Source organism: Esox lucius, chromosome 4 (assembly GCF_011004845.1).
Source record: "Esox lucius isolate fEsoLuc1 chromosome 4, fEsoLuc1.pri, whole genome shotgun sequence".
NCBI lineage: Eukaryota > Metazoa > Chordata > Actinopteri > Esociformes > Esocidae > Esox > Esox lucius.
This window is the reverse complement of record NC_047572.1, coordinates 29666203-29687884: the sequence shown is the minus strand read 5'-3', so window position 1 is coordinate 29687884 and position 21682 is coordinate 29666203. Positions and strand designations below refer to the sequence as shown.

At 42.7% G+C, this 21682-nt stretch overlaps 1 protein-coding gene across 2 annotated transcripts in view; it reads left to right on the top strand.

Annotated features, from left to right (window-relative positions):
- Positions 1–6678: 6678 nt before the first annotated feature.
- LOC105027974 (complexin-1) overlaps positions 6679–21682 on the top strand; it is a 39038-nt gene continuing 24034 nt past the window's right edge. The window contains exons 1-2 of one of the 2 annotated variants that reach the window (XM_010900381.5): positions 6679–7122; positions 7966–8080. In XM_010900381.5, coding sequence (XP_010898683.1) covers positions 8050–8080 — 31 coding nt within the window. In that variant the 5' untranslated portion in view covers positions 6679–7122; positions 7966–8049. The other variant, XM_010900388.5, reaches the window with a different exon arrangement.

Below are 21682 nucleotides of genomic sequence, written 5' to 3'. Positions count from 1 at the left end.
TTGATCCAGTTGCAAAAATTTATAAAACGTTTTTTGCAAGCAAACATTTTGCAAAATAACTGTGCAGGCTGACATTGAATGGGCTCTGTGTAGAACACTGCCTCTAATGATTACAAGACTGAATTTGAGCAATAACACCACTTATCCTCTTCCTCTTCACTTACCAAACCAGACTGGAATAGTATGAACGAGTCCAGGGAGGTTTGGGGTTGGAGGAACAGTACTGCTGTGTGTTATTAATATGTAATATATAATGTGTTATTAATATATAATATTTAAGGAGAATACTAGTCAGTGTAAGCTGACCGGCGAGAAAGTTCAAATGAGGAATATCTCAGCCACTGAGAACAACAAAATAAAATGTTATGCTTTTTTGCATTTTGCTAGTTTTTTCATGCAAATACTGCGCCCCCTTTAATGCAGCAGGGATGATAAGAAACTTGTGTAGCAGGAGCCAAAGAATCATTTCAGTAGTGCTTGTTTGTCTGCATTCCATTCCATCCCTAACTCAGCCCACGGCGATCGGCCCATGATAATCAGCCCACACCCCGAGTCTGGTGACGTCCCCAGTGCTCAGACTGGAAGCGGTTCAATGGAGTAACTTCTCCCAGGGTGCAGCTCTTCAGTCCTCCACCAGCTCAGAGACAGGGATGTCTAACGAATGGGGCTTAGACTACTAGATTCAGAGGAAAAAATATATTTCATGAATAATTAATTATTTTATTGTCTCTGAAGCCAGGCCCAAGAGAGTGTTAATGCAAAAATGATTTTTTAAAAGGCTTATTGATACAGGTCTAACATGGATGTTTATTTCCTGAAACTGTGTCTGGGTTCAGTAACTGTGATAGGTGGTCTGACCCACATTGTGTAGCACTGAATTTGAATTTCAGAATGTGTGCCAACAGAGGAATTCTCAGAATGTGTGCCAACAGAGGAATTCTCAGAATGTGTGCCAACAGAGGCTTTTCAGGATGTGTGCCAACAGAGGCATTTCAGAATGTGTGCCAACAGAGGAATTCTCAGAATGTGTGCCAACAGAGGCTTTTCAGAATGTGTGCCAACAGAGGCATTTCAGAATGTGTGCCAACAGAGGCATTTCAGAATGTGTGCCAACAGAGGCATTTCAGAATGTGTGCCAACAGAGGAATTCTCAGAATGTGTGCCAACAGAGGCTTTTCAGAATGTGTGCCAACAGAGGCTTTTCAGGATGTGTGCCAACAGAGGCATTTCAGAATGTGTGCCAACAGAGGAATTCTCAGAATGTGTGCCAACAGAGGCATTTCAGAATGTGTGCCAACAGAGGCATTTCAGAATGTGTGCCAACAGAGGCATTTCAGAATGTGTGCCAACAGAGGCATTTCAGAATGTGTGCCAACAGAGGCATTTCAGAATGTGTGCCAACAGAGGAATTCTCAGAATGTGTGCCAACAGAGGAATTCTCAGAATGTGTGCCAACAGAGGAATTCTCAGAATGTGTGCCAACAGAGGCATTTCAGAATGTGTGCCAACAGAGGCATTTCAGAATGTGTGCCAACAGAGGCATTTCAGAATGTGTGCCAACAGAGGCATTTCAGAATATGTGCCAACAGAGGCATTTCGGAATGTGTGCCAACAGAGGCATTTCAGAATGTGTGCCAACAGAGGCATTTCAGAAATAAAGGCATGTTGTGAATGTCGGAGATCGTTCTCTCAGTTTCTCTGTGTGTATGTTTGTGTGTATTGGTGGGTGGATAGCTGTGTGTAAATACAGCCCAAGGACAGCTCAAATAAGTTATTGGATAATTGCTCATGATAATTTAAATGTGTGCTCATCACTCACCCAACCTCAAGTATCAACTGTAACTACTCATCGCCAAGGGCTTAATGACTTTAGTTTCTCTTAAGTATAGTGGGTAGTCATACGTTTGAAATCCTAGTTAGGTACTGACCAGAAAGCCACTAGACTGAAGAGTATATTAAAGAGACCAATATAAAGGTCCATGTAGATCTCATAACATACAAGTCAATGTACAGTTTAACAATAAGCAGGTCAATGTACAGTTTAACAATAAGCAGGTCAATGTAGAGTTTATCAATATGCAGATCAATGTGCAGTTTGTCAATATACAGATTCATGTACAGTTTATCAATATACATCACAGATCAATGTCCAGTTCAGAAATAGATCTGATTTATATTTTCCTCTCCTTCTTCTTAGACCTACGCGGACATGAATGGCGCTGATGCCTGTGATACACTGAACTGCCTCCTAATTATTTTCTCTGAAAGAAAAACCGGATAGAGGTTTGGTCTACGGACAGTTGGCTGCGCAAGAGGTTTGAATGAGAATTCAGCTGAGCCCTACAAATGCCGGGCAGCGCTAAGCGTGTGTAACCCAACCGAAGGTCGTCCTAACCTCCGACCCCTACTGTGTTGGCAGGCAGTGGCTGGTCGCATGACGCGCAACCTTTAACCTGCTGGCTAGCTTGTTAGCGCTACCATGCAGGTGGCCGAAGATGGACCGATGAGGGCCACTTATACACTGTGCCTGTCGGTCACCCCTCTGCCTGAATATAACCCTCCTCCCGCCGAAACAGGCCGCTCGCCTTCGACACCCCCCACCCCAATCCAGTCAATTCAAGTCGTTAAAACGTGCTCATCGACAGAAGAGAAAACCAGGATGTGGTAAGCGCGCCAAAATGGCCTCAGCATGACAGGAGAATGGGTAGAGAGACCGACTTGCCGGTTGTTTACCCACAGCCATCCTGCCAGTCATGGCTCAGCAGCCGTGCTGAAGGGGAGAGCGTCCCCTCCCATCCCGGAGAGGACAGCGGAGCCGCACACAGCCGAGGTGAGCCTGGTTCCACGGGTGCCCTACAGCATCATGTCCTCTGCCCGGTAATCATATCAAACACACAATCTCCGGGGAAATTCCACACATTCAGGGAGATCAGAGGGCGAGGGAGTCAGGGAACAGCCTATGGAATACATAGGTCAACAGGGCCTGTGGATTGAGTGGCCAACCAGCATTTCAGGCAAACATGATCCTGGGCGGATGATTCATTTTCTCACCTGGGGAGGCAGAGCATCCATTATGAAGACGTTTCATATACTTCACAGGGAGCCTGAAGATGGATTAGCAAGTACAAACACTGTATCCAAGCGGGTGTCATATGTCCCTTAGTGGCCTACTGTTTGTATAGGGTTATTATATATTTGTGTAATATGTTGTTTATTTTGAGAATTATCTTTAGGTAGAATCACTATCAAACCTCAGTTTACCATGAAAATCCTGGTTTTAAAGCGGGTGGTTTTCATGATATGGGCCACAGATTGGCACGAACATGACATTGTAGCAGACACCGCCACTTGTACAACCAGTGGCCAAAAATCCCAGAATGCATCTTTAACTAAATCAAAACAAAAAACAACTAATAACAACACTACTAGATGTATATTTGAAGAGTAAAAACATTCATATAGGGTTCCTCAAGTAATGTATGGAGTGTCTATGTTTCATTATGTCATGCTGTCTTGTGCATGGAGTCTGTATGTTTCAGAATGTCATGCTGTCTTATATATGGAGTCTCCATGTTTCAGTATGTCATGCTGTTTTGTGCATGGAGTCTCTATGTTTCAGTATGTCATGCTGTCTTATATATAGAGTGTCTATGTTTTAGTATGTCATGCTGTCTTATGAAAGGAGTCTGTATGTTTCAGTATGTCATGCTGTCTTATATATGGAATCTGTATGTTTCAGTATGTCATGCTGTCTTATATATGGAATCTGTATGTTTCAGTATGTCATGCTGTCTTGTGCATGGAGTCTGTATGTTTCAGAATGTCATGCTGTCTTATATATGGAGTCTCCATGTTTCAGTATGTCATGCTGTCTTATATATGGAGTCTTTATGTTTCAGTATGTCATGCTGTCTTATATATTGAGTCTATATGTTTCAGTATGTCATGCTGTCGTATGAAAGGAGTCTGTATGTTTCAGTATGTCATGCTGTCTTATATATGGAATCTGTATGTTTCAGTATGTCATGCTGTCTTATATATGGAATCTGTATGTTTCAGTATGTCATGCTGTCTTGTGCATGGAGTCTGTATGTTTCAGAATGTCATGCTGTCTTATATATGGAGTCTCCATGTTTCAGTATGTCATGCTGTCTTATATATTGAGTCTATATGTTTCAGTATGTCATGCTGTCGTATGAAAGGAGTCTGTATGTTTCAGTATGTCATGCTGTCTTATATATTGAGTCTATATGTTTCAGTATGTCATGCTGTCTTATGTATGGAGTCTGTATGTTTCAGTATGTCATGCTGTCTTTTGTATGGAGCCACCACCCTTTTTAGTCAATGCATGTTATGGGGCTGTTTATCTGGATTTTATCTCCACTTTTAATGTGGTGGTGTTTGGGAAAATACCTCTTTGGGGATTTTTCAGAGTTCAACTAATTACCTGCTTTTGGCAAGGCACTTCCATCTCCACCTCGGTGTTACTCTGATTCTCAGAATGAAACTAAGGAGAAAGATAAAAGGGGGGATGAGAAAATGCGTCCTAATTTCATGAGAAAATGCAATCTGTTACAATGGAAAACCAAAGGCAACTGACATTGGTTATGTTGCAAATTATACGTGTGTACACGAATTTGAAAAGGTAAATGAAGGTGTTAAGGGAAACCATACAATCCATACAGGTCGCCTATAATGTCTTGCTTAAGATCTTCAAAACTACAAAAGACAAATGTATGTACAGTTTATTGCATTTGACTTGCATGGTTAACACCTCCAACCACAGAGAGTTTGACCATGACTGAAAGGGGTTTATGGGATATCACGAGGCAATGTGGGCTCTTATATAATGCACTGAAATTGCAGGAAGAGTCAAACTTTATTTTGGAAGTCTCTATTTTCATCTCTAGATGTTGTACAGGCAGTAAAACTGTCAAAATGTTTAGTATTTGTGTTAGGGTTAGGGTTTGGGGTTAGGATTGGTGTAAGGGTTGAGGTTAGGGTTAGAGTAAATAAAGGTTAAAGTAAGGGTTAGGTTTAGCACATAGTGAGTCAAAATGTTTCGTTTAGTCGGCAGATGATCTGTATCTCAAAATAGTGCAGCACTACGCTATATACAGAAGACATCCTAACCACTACCACAACAATGCCAACAGCTCATCAATTCGTTTGTTTGTTTTTGTACTCGACTGTGTGTGGGCCAGAGTTTCCTGTGTGGGTGGGGCTCACTAAACGCAACAGGCGATGTCGCCCTGTGCGTTGAGCCAGCTCCTGGAGTGGGCGGAGAGAGATATATCTCCAAATGTCAGGTTTCATATTCCTAAGGAATCCGACACCCACGGCGATCTGTAATCCTGGCTATTACAGGACTTTAGCCGGGGAGACACGCATCATCATCGTCATGCACGAAATGCGTGTCTCTGAAGCCAGACCCAGGAGAGTGTTAATGCAGAACCAGGGCGTTAGTCATGGCACACGTTTGGTTTGTCTAGATGAAGCTGGCAAGCGTGTTACTGTGTTTTTCCTTCCTATTAATAATGTACTTTCAAATAATCCAATGTTTACTGTCAGTATATCTGTCTGCATGGAGAAGGTCACCGCTGACCCGACCTGAACCTAGAGCCTTTTAGCAATTACCCTTTTTGAACTGGAAGAGCTTCACATTGAACAGGTGACTGAAACCTACCCATCTGTTTGGAGGAAAGGTTAGCTCAATTTAAATCCAATAAGACCAAGAAAACATTCCCTCATTCCTTTCTCTGACTGATGGGTCAAAGGTTAACAGGAAACTGTGATCAGCTGAGTCTAATCCTAATTTCACCAAGTTATTAATTAAATAATCCGCTCATTATTTTCAATGGCAGTAAGTTACTTCATTGTTGTGTTGAAAATATGGACCTGTGGCCATACATGTGTGTTAGAACAACACCAGCTTGGTAATAGTAATAATGTGCATGAGCAATTCAATGTGATGAAGATCAATGTAAATTAACAGTATACTTCCAAAAGGTAATATTTTACAATCATTTCTCAATTTGTTTTATCAGAGTTATTTTTTTATGCAGGTAGGCCTAATTCATATGAGTGCAAGGTATTGCTTTTCTCAGATATTTAATGTTTATTTATTGTTTGTTGTTGTTGCATAACTCAGTGTGCATTCACTGTATGTCCATTGTTTAGCATGAATTGAATGTTAATACAGTATATTAAATGGGGTGGTCTTACCTAGCTAAGACAAACTAAACCTTAACTGTACGTTTCTCTGGATAAATACCTAAAATCATCGTTTTTTTACAGACGTTTTTACATACAGATCTCATACTGTACAATAATTGTACTTATTCATACATAGTTTTTACTGATAACAGAAATGTATCATTTGTACAGTCCTTTGTAAACCATAGTTTTTTGTTACATTTTACTGTGTAAAAACTTGAAACAAAATATCAAACTCTGAAATAAAACCATCATGTTTTCGATAGTAAACCACTGTTTGTCATTGATTAAGTAATTGTCATAACTGAATTCTGAAAAACAAAAACAAACAGATTTGTTAAAATTGATACATTGTGCAGCGTTTGAAATTGCTCATCAAACGTTGTCCTTTCCGCTCATAAGCAGTACTGAAGCAAAATGCACAGTCTAGAACTAGAGCCTAAAGGCTACCACAGACGGATGACACCGTTAAAAGGACGCGTTCAATCACATAGACAATCTACACAAAACATACGCTTAGGAAGATAGAATGTTGGTCAGAGGTGTTTAAAATGCTTGAAGGCACACTGTGGGTCACAAAAGCCGTGTAACGTTTTTTTTTTTTTTGGTTGTGAACCAGACGAAATCACTAAAGCGTTTAGGTAGAGGAGCGTCAGTAGCTTAGTTGTTTGCTCTCTTTCGGTCTGAACGTGGGACGTTTCAGAAGTGAGCTGTGCATGCATTTCAGTGAGTCCCTTCATCAGCGGCTGCAGTTCCAGTGTGCAGGAAGGAGCAAGGACGTCCCTTTTCGCCTGGAAACCGGAGATGCTAGGCGTGTACACTTTATAATCATCGTCTGCTTCTGCAAGATAACTTCATTTTGGAGAGTCTAGTTATCGTTTTTTACAGATTCCAATCGCCGGACAGGTAATTATGACCGCTGAAGAAAACCCTTCCGTCGGGTTTACTCGGTTGTAGCAAGACAAGGGAGCTCTCCACTAGCAATGGTGCTGAAACCTGCCTTTGATCGAACAGGGAAGTGGTTCCGTATCACCGCGATCATTTCCATGGTGCGTTCATGAATACAACGCCTCTAATAATCGATTATATGTAACATTTAACGGATAATTTAATTGCATAGACTATTCTTGCAAAAGGATACATTCAATCGAAAATTATGGTTATTGTGCATGAAACCACGCCGTCGGATAGAAACCGTGGGAACATCGGTAGATGAGTGGCAACATTTACAACTCTCTATCGGAAGATGTACTGCAAGTTTTCAATTTGAGAAGGACCGCTGTGTGTGTTGATCATAACCCCTCACATCTGTGCTACTCCCGGGAATAGTTTTTAACTATAATTTTAAGTACAGGTGACACACTTTTACTTTGAGTAGCCTACCAATATGAACACACGTCGTATTATGATTCCCACAATCCCAAACTGGACATGATGACATTTGATGTTTTAAGCGAGTAGCTTACTCATAGTCCAATATGAGTTGGACAAGTGCACAGGTTCATGGTTATGCGCCACGTTACATGCATGCTAATACATGCTTGAGTTCTGACATTGTGACCTTTGGTGTCCTTCGTATGGCGCACCGAACTGTCAATCACCTGCGTATTGTATTGGCGCTTAAATAAATATTCCATTAGGACTGCAATGTCTCATTATTTTAATTCGGCTGAATTGTGTTTTTCGGTTCCATGCGAGTTTCAGTTGGAAACACAAAACTGACAGTTTTTCTTCTTATTTTAACTTTAGATTTGGCTACTTAGTCTACTTACACGGCTGGACCTGAATGTGAGATCGTGAGGATAAAGAGGGCAGGAATTAAAAGCCATCGTCATGGATTTTGTCATGAAGCAAGCGTTGGGAGGTAAGTTAATAGCCTACAATGTGCCATAGCGCCTGTTGACATCATACAATAAGTCTTTGTTGGTGGTCTATCTGGCGATAATGGAGCGTCCGAGAAAGATCACGCGTGTCAGACTATGAGTAATGACGGGCTCGGTTAAGGAGACTGAAATCACTGTTTTACTGTATATTGCTCAATGTTGATATTTTTTTAAATAGATAACCTTTGTCTACGCGTTGTTGTAATAGCAGTCCGTTCAAAATTTTAGTGTAGCATCATTGTAATGTCAGAAGGAGTGATATTTATAAAGTTATGTCCTTTATTGTTAGATTAGGTCGAATAAATGATAGTATTTTAAATTATCACTATTTGGTTTATTCACACTGCCTTTCCTGGAGACGGTCTTTGTTTCCGCGCTCTTGCAAATTTTGCGCATTTCAGTACCTACAGACGACGTATTGTAGCCTACATGTGATAATAAACACCCTCGTCTGAGAGTTGTACTCTACCATGAAGATGATCTGGGGCGAAGGTTTAACCGTTATCCATCCAATACACCAATATAGCGTCCGTCTACCTATAGCCTCTCGATGAGCACTATAAACGGACAGTTGCTGACGATAATGAATGTGCGCAGTAATCTACACGAGGCCACATCTTGATATGCCGACTACCCATTTAAACATTAATCAGCGCAAATTAAATCTTCAACAATTTAATTAGTGCACTTTTCATAATGGCCTGAGCTGAAATGTCCCTATGCTGGATTAACAGAGAGTAATTTATTTTTTTAATGAATGTAACGCATTGATCCTATCAATATGCTAATCAATCGAGTGGATAGTGAAGTAAGTGGCTTGTCTGAAGAGGGACTAAACGTTGAGATAGTCTCTAATACAGTAGCCTTTTCAAATGAACACTCCCTCCCTCCACTCACACACACTCACACACACACACACTTGTCTTTGCCACCTATTCAAAATATGACTTATCGTTTTCCAGTCTGTTACATCCTGTCTTCAACGACTTTTGACAGGCATATGTTCTAACAAAGCAAGATGGATATGAGGGAGAGTCATCCATGACTGATTGGGAAGAGCGAGTGGGGGGGGGGCTGAAAGAAGGATGGTTCGGGTTTGTTTCATTAAACATCCAGATAAGGCAGTTTGTCAGGGCCAATTTACACAGCTACATCGATAAAGAAAAGGACTTCAATCCGCTGGACTGTTTGCGAAAGGCATTTCACACGTGGGAAAATCAGCCATTTGGACGTACGTCTCAATTCCCCACCTTGATATGTCAAGTGAGAATGCATGTGGCTCCCGATTGCCTTTTTGGTTGCGTGTTCACAGCGACCCTGCGCAGAGGAACAATGCATTGTGGGTCTCCACGTACGGAGCCCAACGACATACAGTGTGCGCACACGATTGGGTTCTACTCATTACGGAGGGGCCGTCGGAACGCCACCCGAAATGTGCTTGCAAACAGGAATCAGCATTCTACTCATCAACCGTCTGCGGCTCCCGTGCCCAGAGGACTGCCGCGGAGCACAGATAAGACACACAAATTGATCTTTAAATGGTCTTTCCCAACAGCAGGTTGATCTGTCTGTAGACACGGCTATCCCAGGGAGCGAGCGGTGAAGCTGTCAGATGCAGGAGCGCTCGGAGTCTCCATCTGATGGTTATAGTAAATCCAAAGGGGCAAGGCAATCTAAATCTGCCAGCCAGACGTCAGGGGTATTGAGTGGGGGAGGTGCGTGACTGTGTGTGTTTGTGTGTGTGTGTGTGTGTGTGTGAGAGAGAAGAGGGTTGGGGTTAGGGTCTTTCAAAGACCTTGGCCAGTATTAGAGGATAATCCTGGGGCTGAGCTGATATGATAGCGAGACGGGCTCTGGACTTTAGTGGCACCAGGTCATCTTCGGTGGGAAGGGAGAGCAAAAGGGCCCCAGTCTTGGTGGAATCTATGGTACATGAGCGTGACCTCCTGTGGAATCGTCTGTGAGTCACAACACGGACACTGTTTGGTGAATTATACACCGACAGGAGTTAGACAGTCCGACGGGAGTTACTCCCAGAAAACACACATGCTCGCTCACACACATACACACAAACACACTCTCACCCACCCTCCCAATCCCCCAATCAACCCATCCACCCACCCAATCACCCAATCACCCACCCATCCATCCACCCAACCAACCCAAACCCCAAGCAGCCTTCCTCCCGGTTCCATGCCCTCTGTCTCTGTGTGGAGACAGCCCAGTCCTCGCCCTTCACGGCTAATGAGGCAGACACAAGACTCGTCTTGGTGAGCTAAACGCACGGCCTATGGTGCTTCTGAACCTGTAACAACTACAGGAAACGGCAGGACAAGGTAAAATCTGGCAAAAAAATGAGGAAGGCAGTCGAGCCCTGGTTGACGTTGTACAGGCCTCTGCCATTATGGGATCCATTGGAATGTGGGCTTTAGGTTTACAGGGATGTATTCCCCCAACCCCCATCACTATGCTATATCTACAGTACCTGGTAAGATACCTAATGGACTGGCTTGAAGGGAAACACAGTAATCCATATTGATTGATGTATTTACGGCGGCTGTCATCAATTCCGTGTGGTCCGTCCTCGGCATGTTCCCCTGACGTGTGTCCTTCGCTGCTCACGTAGCAGACGAATGACAAATTCTTTCATCCTGAGGGCTTTTGTCTGCAGTGGCGAGGGCAGGAGATTGACCAATGACCACTGGGTTTACAACACCAAGAGGGATCCACTACTGACCGCTGTCTGTCAAAGTCCCTAGTCTGCTTCCCTGATAATGGAAAGAGGTTGTTTTAGATTCGCCAGGGACTTAACCCTCGTTGAGACAATAATGCATTCATTAGATATGCACAAACATACCATTGGGTTTATTATAACTCTCGTTAGCGCAGCCATCGCCGTCATGGTGATTACAATAATCTGCCGGTAAAACCACCTCTGAACCCACGTTCAGCCGGCTGAGTCAATCAAGGCTTTCTCACTATGAGCACAGCAGCCCCTCAATGGCAAATCTGCTTCCTTAGTTTACGCGTGGCTAATTATGTTTCCAATTTTTTTTTTTCTTGCAGTATTTTCTTTCAGCAGGAGTGGGAATCAAAACAGTCCACCGTGACTTTGGGGAGTCGACTGTGCATGAGTCTAATGCTTATTGATTCATATGCTGACCTAGAAAAAGCAAATAGCAGACTATATGCTGAGCCGGTGAGATTTTTAATAGTTCAATGAATGGCCAGGAAGTTAGCAAATGTACCGCAGTGATAGGATATAAATACTGCATCCGTGATGAGCTAGCCAGGTGGGGCTCTGCCCCCCACCATGCCCTGTGTTCGCTGGAAAGATTAGATGACTGGGTGTGGCTAGTGGGAGATAATGGACAACACCACATTATACCCTACTTTATAGAGTCAAAGTCATAGTATCAGGCCTTTTCTTTTCCTGATGAAGATAGTGTGAAAGACGAAGGCTGAAATCAAACTCATCCTGCAGCGATTTATTTGCAATGGCGGCAGTGGCTTTTACCTCTGGACCACCCTGGATGACCCTGGACGACCCTGGACGACTCTGGATGACCCTGGACGACCCTGGACGACCCTGTACCACTGGTATCACTTCTAATAGGCACTTGAAGCAGGTACCTCAGCTGATGACAAGATCATCCTGGAATAATCAAGGAGTCAGTTTTATATGCCTTCACTACTGTCTTACGGATGTAGCTAGATGGTTGGCAGGAGGTGCAAAACAGCAAAATCAGGAGGACATAGCTGCTGAATGGATGTAGCTAGTGTGTGGAATGGAAACAAATCTATTTGCTCTCAGTTTCATGGCGACCTCTCACACCAAAATGTCATGGTCTCACTTCCAAATTCAACATTTGTCCAAGGGGGTTACGGTCTGTGGGGGGAAGCAAAAGTAAGACAGAATATAGACTTCATTGTTCGCTTTTAATACACACAGCCCCTGTAATCCTGTACACAGCTTAAACATGGCAGATTTGGTCAATAATAACTAAGTGGCTTTGTTCTGTTTACTGACAGCTGAACTGTGAATATGTACATCAAATTTAAATCATGTATGTATATTATATATTTACCTATATAACCCTATACTCCTATATTCTCAACACACATTGTATTTAATTGTTGCCAACTTTGTGTTGATTTTATGTGTTTACTAGCTGCATTATTAAATCTAGTCAAATGTTTTCTTACGTGTAAAGGTACTTCAGTTTTTAATTATGTAACAGTAACAAACTATACAGTAAATTACATCAGAAGTCATGGCTTTCATTATATAGCCGAAAACTAAAATTCTTCCCCATCCCTCCTAATTGGGCTACTTTTGAATAAGGGGATTGCTGTTGATCAATTCAAGTCTATTTGTGCAGAAAGATGAGACTTTGAGGATTAAATACTGCTTTGATGTCATGCAAGCAAACCACACATCTGGGTGTCCAAATGTGCAATTCAGATTTCCCCTACTTAACATAAAAAAAACAGACAGAGGGTGGTCTACTGCTTTATAAGAGCAGACCTAGGGTGGTCTACCGGTTTATATGAACACACCTAGGGTGGTCTACTGCTTGCAATTACATCACTGCATTGTGATCTTTTGGACTAGTCTAGGTTATGACAACTGTATTCTTCAATGCATTGTGATCTTTTGGGCTGGTCTAGGTTATGACAACGGTATTATTCACTGCATTGTGATCTTTTGGACTAGTCTAGGTTATGACAACTGTATTGTTCACTGCATTGTGATATTTTGGACTAGTCTAGATTATGACAACTGTATTGTTCACTGCATTGTGATCTTTTGGACTAGTCTAGGTTTTGACAACTGTATTGTTCACTGCATTGTGATCTTTTGGACTAGTCTAGGTTATGACAACTGTATTGTTCACTGCATTGTGATCTTTTGGACTAGTCTAGGTTATGACAACTGTATTGTTCACTGCATTGTGATCTTTTGGACTAGTCTAGGTTATGACAACTGTATTGTTCACTGCATTGTGATCTTTTGGACTAGTCTAGGTTATGACAACTGTATTGTTCACTGCATTGTGATCTTTTGGACTAGTCTAGCTTATGACAACTGTATTGTTCACTGCATTGTGATCTTTTGGACTAGTCTAGCTTATGACAACTGTATTGTTGCAAAACAATATGAAATAAGGATGATTATATCATGCTTTCATGTCTTCACTGTCCTTACAAGTGCAATGACTCACTTGGTTCCTTCACTGCTTCTTGGCTTTTTCAATTTTTTCTGTATTTCCAGAACTGCACGAAAGTCTTAGGCACCTGAAAGTTGAACTAAAGTAATTTATTTAGATTTGTAAAAAAAAGTTTAAATATATACATATATTATCTTCATGTATTTATCTATATATTTTTTTTTCATTAAAACACTTACTACCCAAATAAATGGCCTTCATTTCGACTTTCAGGTGCCTAAGACTTTTGCGCAGTACTGTATATCAAAAAACTATGATTGCTAATCAACCTACATGCATTGCTGATCTAGCTAAGAATCTATCGACCACTATTATGGATGTGCACATTGACTGGTGAAGTACATTGTATTAACGTTTGTTAAATGTTGCATTCCCCTGCTTAAATCCACAAATATTGACTGCAATAAGTACCACACTCCTTTTGACTATAATTGTGTTTTCTGAAGTCAATGCCAGCAGTACTGCAGCTGGCCTGAAACTTTAGTGGCTTCAGTGAATAAGGGCAGCCATTGTCCATTGACATCAATTAACTTTACATATGATTTGTGTTGATTCTCAAAAAATACTAATCCAAGCATTGTAATACCTCAAGCATCACCAGCATCTAAACAATCTTAGAAGATTGTTTGGAAGTAAGGAAACACACTAAAACAACTTTTTAAGAGTTGCAATGCAAGCAGATGAAAAAATTACCCAAATGTGTTGAGTTAAGGTCCAGACAGACTGAGGAAGATATGTTGGGTTGAAGTCGAGACAGACTGAGGTATATGTGTTGGGTCGAAGGTCCAGAGAGATTGAGGTTGATGTGTTGGATTGAGGTCCAGACAGACTGAGGTATACGTGTTGTGTCGAGGTCCAGACCGACTGAGGTTGGTGTATTGGGTTGAGGTCCAGACAGACTGAGGTATATGTGTTGTGTCGAGGTCCAGAGAGACTGAGGTTGGTGTATTGGGTTGGTGTCCAGAAAAGCTGCGCAGCATACTGTCACAGCCTTCTTTAGGGGTCAGCAGCTGTGAATTATCCTCTTGGCCATCCCACTTGGCAGTGCTACCCCCCTGACTCTAGGCAGTAGGAATTAAGATTCTGCTGTAGCCAACCCCAGCCTATCATGGGGCCCTGGTTCAGAGAGAAAACACCTGCCACAGCAGACACACATGCCCACACATAGGGGGACACACACACAAGTACAGGGAAAATTGCAATTACATAAACAATTAAAACAAATATCCAGCACTACACTCCTTACTCCAAGCCATATGCAGGTCACAGATGGACTTCATCTCCTCTGCTGTGACGATGATGTGGGGGAAAGGGACTCATTTGTTTAGATATTGGCACCTTTTCCAGGTTACCCACCCGTGGGTTGACACTGTGAACTGTTCGCCCGATCAAAGTTCACATGTATCTGTGGAAACCAACTGGGCAGTGATTCAGAAGCCACAATGTTTTTATCTCATTTGAATCGACATTTTGCTAAGTTGGTATTATCCTCCTCACCAATTGCCTGGCGTTTGTCCCACAGGGCAGCAGGGAGTAATACTTAAGATTATCAGAATGTATTGGTCTTTTTCAGGGATGCTTTGAAGTTCAAAGGTCTCAATCAGCAAAGAGGGACAAGTAGAATTGTACCACAGAAATGGTTTCAAGCAGAATGCGATATAATAGATTAAAATAATAAATAGTATTTTTAAAATAATAGTATTTTAAATTTTTTAACGTAGACCATGTTATAATTGTTGATCCATGATCACATTGCATTAAAAGTATTTTTTTAAAACTCTGTTTATCCTCTTGGCGATGTAAATCATCTGACCTAATTTACTTAAATGTGTTCCAAAAAAATTGACGGTTGCTTCCTTCCGTTCCCGGTTCTGAAAGTTCACAGTTATGCAAAAGGTGAAAAGTTCATTCCAGAGACTTCAAACGCTGCCTTGTGTCTTGGCTGATTATGCATCAGAACCCCTGCCATCTAAAATAAGCCCTGTGACGTTGGCCATTAGATAACCAGCCATATTCCAATCTGGTCTGTGATACAGTAGGCTTCCCCGCACCACAGATGCAAGTGTGTTACTGGCTGGCTGTCCTTTATGATACTTTGGCTGCGGAATCGTTTCTACTCGCTGTGCCTTCCTGACCGGCTTCCAAAATGGCCCCTTCTTTATCTCTGTCTGCCAGGCATAAGCCAATGATTTACGGTACAACTAAAACAAAGGTGAGAGGCGGTTTCCTTCAAGTAACAGACCGCTCAGATTTCTCCCGGCGTTCCTTGTTAGCCCCTTTCCCTTCCTCCCTGTAGGCTTATCAGTTCCAGCAACCCAGACCTGCTGGATGATCTATGAATCAGCATGGACCTGTTAGGAGTGCTGGGATACTTGTCCTGTACATTTCTGGCGTCTGGTGCTTGTTTCGTGCCAAAAGGAATGGAGTGAGTGCGTGAATGCGCGCATAGGAGACGAATGGCCAGATAGTCGTTGTATTTTTCATGGCATTTCACACACACCTCCATGTGGGAGGGGGGGGGGGTGGGGGGTCCTTCTACAGCCTTCTAGAAATCAGGTAAAGAGCAAGCAATGTTGCCTGGCTGGTCATTTACGAGCTGAGCGGGCTTGAGGGAAAGGTCGTATGGACTGGATTGGGTTCCACCGACGGGGGCTAAAGGTGGCCGGAGTGATACCCTGGACATTCCTGTCCTCCCTTGCTCCTGAACAAGGACAATTGGGCTCGGGTAGAAAGACAGTTGCTGGAGAGCGTTGTATTTGTGGATAGAAGATGCTTGGTTTGCCGTCAGCTCTGCCGTCATGGAAGACTTGTTCTGCATGACTTTAGGGGTTAGTTGTATAAGGAGAGGCGATCATAGAGGAAATTCGATTTTCTTTTTCAGGTATACGCCGACTTTTGCATCCCTCCTGGGCTGAGTCTAATGGATGACTCATCTGCCTCATAGCAGATATCTGAGCTGATCAGGTGATGTCTCTCTGGTCAGGACTCGCCTGTTTCATAACTGACTCCACCCGTTGCTCGGGAGACATGCTGTTGGAATTGGGAGGGACAGACAGGTCTGCAGCCTGATGTCAGCCACTTCCGATCATGCACGATAAACTATTTGGTGGCCCCGTTGTGATTCTTCTAAGGAATGTGAGGAAAATGTAAAAATGAGCGCTTTCGCTGTTTGTGCCTCCGCCTCAGTTTATCTAATACGCCCTTGAACAAATCCCCTCTCAGGATCCATACGCTCTGGGAGAGTAGGAGCGAGACAATATTTTGGTTTTTAATAAAATTCTATTGCACCTGTAATCATCACAGGCTTTGTGAATGACAGATTCATTCACGGGCATTGGTTTGGAGTTTAGCTTAAATTTGAAAGGGATTACAGTCGGGCATTGAGCCTGTGGCTTTATTGCAATTCAGTTCTGAAACTATTAATTGGATAGGAAGGGGGAATGGCCCGCGTTGACGTTGATGATAGTATTCAAAGCAAGCGAAATTGCTATGTTCCAAGGACGGAAGTGGCCATTTTGTGTGGACTGCATTGTGATGTTTTTTTTTTTTTTTTCAGTGACAGATGTGGCTGCTTTTATGTGGCCGGCATTGTTCGATGTTAAAAAGCATGTTACCCATAGATTCCAACGGAAAAAATGCATACAGTATCTCACAAAAGTGTGTACACCCCTCACATTTTTTCAAATATTTGATTATATCTTTTAATGTGACAACACTGAAGAAATGACACTTTGCTACAAAGTACTGAGTGTACAGCTTGTATAATTTTATATATTTGCTGTCCCCTCAAAATAACTCAACACACAGCCATTAATGTTTAAACCGCTGGCAACAAAAGTGAGTACACCCCTAAGTGGAAATGTCCAAATTGGGCCCAAAGTGTCAATATTTTGTGTAGCCACCATTATTTTCCCGCAATGCCTTAACCCTCTTGGTCATGGAGTTCACCAGAGCTTCACAGGTTGCCACTGGAATCTTCTTCCACTCCTACATAACGACATCACAGAGCTGGTGGATGTTAGAGACCTTGTGCTCCTCCAACTTCTGTTTGAGGATTCCCAACAGATGCTCAATGGGGTTTAGGTCTGGAGACATGCTTGGCCAGTCCATCACCTTTACCCTCAGCTTCTTTAGCAAGGCAGTGGTCGTCATGGAGGTGTGTTTGGGGTCGTTATCATGTTGGAATACTGCCCTGCGGCCCAGTCTCCGATTGGAGGGGATCATGCCAGTATGTCACAGTACATGTTGGCATTCATGGTTCCCTCAATGAACTGTAGCTCCCAGGGCTGGCAGCACTCATGCAACCCCAGATCATGACACTCCCACCACCATGCTTGACTGTAGGCAAGACACACTTGTGTTTGTACTCCTCACCTGGTTGCCGCCACACACGCTTGACACCATCTGAATCAAATACGTTTATCTTATTCTCATCAGACCACAGGACATGGTTCCAGTAATCCATGTCCTTAGTCTGCTTGTCTTCAGCAAACTGTTTGCGGGCTTTCTTGTGCATCATCTTTAGAAGAGGCTTCCTCCTGGGACGACAGCCATGCAGACCATTATGATGCAGTGTGCAGTGTATGGTCTGAGCACTGACAGGCTCACCCCCCACCCCTTCAACCTCTGCAGCAATGCTGGCAGCACTCATATGTCTATTTCCCAGAGACAACCTCTGGATATGACGCTGAGCATGTGCACTCAACTTCTTTGGTCGACCATGGAAAGGCCTGTTTATGAGTGGAACCTGTCATGTTAAACCACTGTATGGTCTTGGCCACCGTGCTGCAGCTCAGATTGAGGGTCTTGGAAATCTTCTTATAGCCTAGGCCATCTTTACTTTTGTTCCCAGCGGTTTGGACATTGATGGCTGAGTGTTGAATTATTTTGAGGGGACAGCAAATTTACACTGTTATACAAGCTGTACACTCCCTACTTTACATTCTAGCAAAGTGTCATTTCTTCAGTGTTGTCACATGAAAAGATATAATCATATATTAGCAAAAATGTGAGGGGTGTACACAGGTTAATACTTATTACCGTTCATTACTTTGAAGAAGACTATTTCCTCACCGTCTTCCAAGATTAATATTAGCGCTGTTGAAGTTTATCAGCTGTATTTATGTATTTTATTTAAGTTTATGAGCTGCATTTATGTCTGTGTACTCCAGAAATGCGGGTTAGTAAAACAATTACTTGCAGTGAGCTTAGCTAACCGGCTGAAGCTTGATGGATAAAAGCATGGCCAAATGCCAGACGAAGCATCTTAAGAAAAACAAGTTGAGTCACTACTGGAGGCAGGTAAGGTCAAAGGGTTTTGGTGTTGGTTGATTTGTCAAGGCTCACAGGTTATTTTGCTGATGTTGTTGCTGATTCTGCTTCTGAAAACAGTTCAGCAGATTCCTCTACAATGTAGATGAAGAAAAAGGGCCTTAAGATATAATCTTTTTAGAAGTGATGCTTTTAAAATTATGTTGTCACTCACTATGAATGTAGGTCGTGTGCAAAACAAACAAGTGACCAAGAAACCCTGCAGGACCAAGTTAAGAACACTCAAGTTCACGTTTTGTATTAGTCAGACACAGAGTACACAAGGCTAAGCACACTAAAAAAAATATTCCTGGCAGGTTTCTACAAGAGGCCAAGCCATTACTAAGGGCTATAATCCTTAAACCATAGAATAGACACCATCACACACAATGGAACACTAATTAGTTTGCAGATGTGAATTGGAATGGAATAGCTACGCTTGGTTCTATTTCAGGACGGTTGATTGTGTCACTCGCTTGGGGTGAAGAGTGGATGGAATTGGCCACTTACATCTTGGCAATGACACAAGGAAACCCCTCCGAAACGAGGTCTGTTTTAGCACAGACTGGAGATTTTTTTTCTCTCCTACAAAACAAAAATAGAAAATCAGATCAGTTCACTAACTAGACTGAAATTGCAGCTCTAACTTGTTGACGAATGTTAAGTAGGGTCTACTTGTGACTGTCGCCAATGGGGAAGAGGACGTTGACATGAAAGACAGAGAACAAGAGGATTGGGATTGTTTGCCAAGACAAAGACAGTGCTCCTGTCGTACTGATCACAGGCCATGGTAGAATGTTGGATGTAAAGCAGAGGACCGCGGACATCCGTGCTGACAGCTGTGCACAAAGCACCGTGAGAGAGACAGGTGGCTAGATTTGTTCTAGATGTGAGAGGAGAACCCAACACAAGGCACATCTAGACACCAACACAGGGCACATCTAGACCCCAACACAGGACACACCTAGACCCCAACACAGGACACACCAACACAGGACACATCTAGACCCCAACTCAGGGCACATCTAGACACCAACACAGGACACACCTAGACCCCAACTCAGGACATACCAACACAGGACACATCTAGACACCAACACAGGACACACCTAGACCCCAACTCAGGACACACCAACACAGGACACATCTAGACCCCAACTCAGGGCACATCTAGACACCAACACAGGACACATCTAGACCCCAACACAGGACACACCAACACAGGACACATCTAGACCCCAACTCAGGGCACATCTAGACACCAACACAGGACACACCAACACAGGACACATCTAGACACCAACACAGGACACATCTAGACCCCAACTCAGGGCACATCTAGACACCAACACAGGACACACCAACACAGGACACATCTAGACCCCAACTCAGGGCACATCTAGACCCCAACACAGGGCTCACCTAGACACCAACACAGGACACACCTAGACACCAACTCAGGGCACATCTAGACACCAACACAGGACACACCTAGACACCAACTCAGGGCACATCTAGACACCAACACAGGACACACCTAGACACCAACACAGGACACATCTAGACACCAACACAGGACACACCTAGACACCAACACAGGACACATCTAGACACCAACACTAGATCCAATAGATGAATCAAATTGATATTGGCCTCAGGGCCCATGGTCTTTGAGGATGGAGCGTCTTTGTTTTTGTTTTTCAACACACATCGATTGCCTGAAGAGAGGATATACAGGAGAGGGACTCAATGCCAGGCTTCATCCTGGAGAATAGCTGCACTGTGCTATCTGTCCAATCTATCCTTAGGACAAATAACCTGAGCCGTAAAGGCCAAATGAGCTGGACCAAAGGGTTTCAGATGAGATAAGGTATTCCTGGATTTGAGTTACATTTCTGGTCTTCTGGATGGTCTGACAAAGCAGATCTGACTCTGTTGGATATCAGTTTATGCCTTTGGAAGTGATTGATCCAGTGTCAGGGGACGGTGATGAGCCTCACATCTCTGTTTTACAGCAACAGTAAACTCAGATCAAATTCCAACGTCCACATGGAATTCTCTGAGTATCACCACGGCCGACTTAGAGGACATGGAGCTGGAGGTTGAAGTGCTGCAGATGCTGTCTTTATGCCACGGTGGACTTGCTTTAGAAGATTTGAGAGAACATTTCTAATCTCCCAAACAATATTTCCATTAATGCACATTTCATGTTGCTGCAGGATTATTCTGTTAAGATACGATGTCTGCACCTGATTTCGATTTTGAAGATGAGTTGAATACGGTTCTTTGGGCAAAAGATTATATATATAATTTGGGCTATGAAAATGTTATTTCACTGAGGTCATAGCAAATATAAGGAGTGATATGTTAGGTCAGCTACACGCCTGATAATGTATTCAGGCCATCCTTTAACCACGAACGCAGCCATGCCAATGTAATGACCCTAGATACTGTAGGGGCCTAAAAAGGAAGGACCCTACACAACAGAGTTCTCCACCAAGATCAATGGGTCTCACAAAACGACTCAAGCTATTTCTCTCTTCCTTTAGCTCCTGCCTTAGCATTAGCATGTGGGGTGTAAGTTCAGTTCATTATACAAGCTACCTAGCTGAAAGGTGACGGGAAATAATTTATTAATAAACAGCAGAGTTGACTCAAGGCAAGTACAGAATGTCAAGATATTAAGGTAAATTACAACTGCGAGCAGTTTTCTGTCCAAACAGCTTTGAAAGTCTCATTAATAAAACTTTCATTTGTAACATTTGTTTTTTCCGCTTGCTCCATCACACTGTTGAGGTAATTACTTTGCTGTCATGGTAAATATATTTACGAGGTGCTCAAAATGATATACGACTTTTAGTCACAGCAACACACAATTCTTATTCAAAATGAGTTACATGTACTTCAAAATTGATTTTTTTAAAAATTAAACCGAACAGTGAAATAAAAAACACATTGAAAAATACTTTTGATAAAAGAAGAAAATTGCAAGGTCGAATTTTGCGCTACAGTCCTTGTTTGCATGGGTGTTATCACAGTTAC